This window comes from Nanorana parkeri, unplaced genomic scaffold (assembly GCF_000935625.1).
Source record: "Nanorana parkeri isolate BGI_ZX_2015 unplaced genomic scaffold, ASM93562v1 scaffold3197, whole genome shotgun sequence".
Lineage (NCBI taxonomy): Eukaryota > Metazoa > Chordata > Amphibia > Anura > Dicroglossidae > Nanorana > Nanorana parkeri.
Genome location: NW_017309465.1, coordinates 57,297 through 58,273, shown reverse-complemented (window position 1 = coordinate 58,273; position 977 = coordinate 57,297). Strand labels below are relative to the sequence as shown.

At 55.2% G+C, this 977-nt stretch overlaps 1 protein-coding gene across 1 annotated transcript in view; it reads right to left on the bottom strand.

Moving 5' to 3' along the window:
- Window positions 1-417: 417 nt before the first annotated feature.
- CACUL1 (CDK2 associated cullin domain 1) overlaps window positions 418-977 on the bottom strand; it is a gene marked incomplete at its 3' end in the record, with an annotated part of 15,952 nt that continues 15,392 nt past the window's right edge. The window contains exon 8 of the mRNA XM_018574733.1: window positions 418-952. Within this exon, the coding sequence (XP_018430235.1) occupies window positions 418-952 (535 nt within the window). The remainder of the gene's footprint in view (window positions 953-977) is intronic.

Below are 977 nucleotides of genomic sequence, written 5' to 3'. Positions count from 1 at the left end.
AACCTTCCATTGGGGTATTATAGCCCCACCCCCGGAGTCCATGTGATACGTGATGATTGTGTCACGCACACGCTGCTGACATGTCATCTATAAATGAGACTTTTATATGATCACTAATCTCGGTGATCCGCCATGGGTGACAACGCCCGGCGTGCTGGCAGCCATTATGTAGGTTAATAGAGGGAATTACGAGGCGTCAATCTGCTGACATCTCCACAATTAGAACCGTTTTCTAGAACAAGAAAACCCGGAATGAGTCATGTGCCGATCTCCTGCCAGGATCCGGGGGAAAAACAACACCTCGGATCCAGGGGGCAGTAATGGGGTCCGGAGGGGCCCCACATAATGCTTCCTCTCTGCGGTCTGGCCTGTGAGTATACGGATGGTATACGGATCATCTAGGCTGCAGACTCTCACCAAAGTGACATTGTACAGTCTGAGGGATCGGCGGGAGGACATCGCACTGATATTGTGTACGCGTAGACTTCTCCCCACAATGACAGGTCCTCTTCACTGCTACAAATCAGATCGCTCATACATGTCACTTCATCCCATCTGAAGGTCTCATGATGTGTGGGAGGGGTCTGGGATGACAGGTGAGGGGTCTGGGATGACAGGTGATGGATGGGGATGACAGGTGAGGGGTCTGGGAGGTAGGTGATGGATGGAGATGACAGGTGAGGGGTCCGGGGTGACAGGTGAGGGGTCTGGGATGACAGGTGATGGATGGGGATGACAGGTGAGGGGTCTGGGAGGTAGGTGATGGACGGAGATGACAGGTGAGGGGTCCGGGGTGACAGGTGAGGGGTCTGGGATGACAGGTGATGGATGGGGATGACAGGTGAGGGGTCTGGGAGGTAGGTGATGGATGGAGATGACAGGTGAGGGGTCCGGGGTGACAGGTGAGGGGTCTGGGATGACAGGTGATGGATGGGGATGACAGGTGAGGGGTCTGGGAGGCAGGTGAGGGGTCTGGG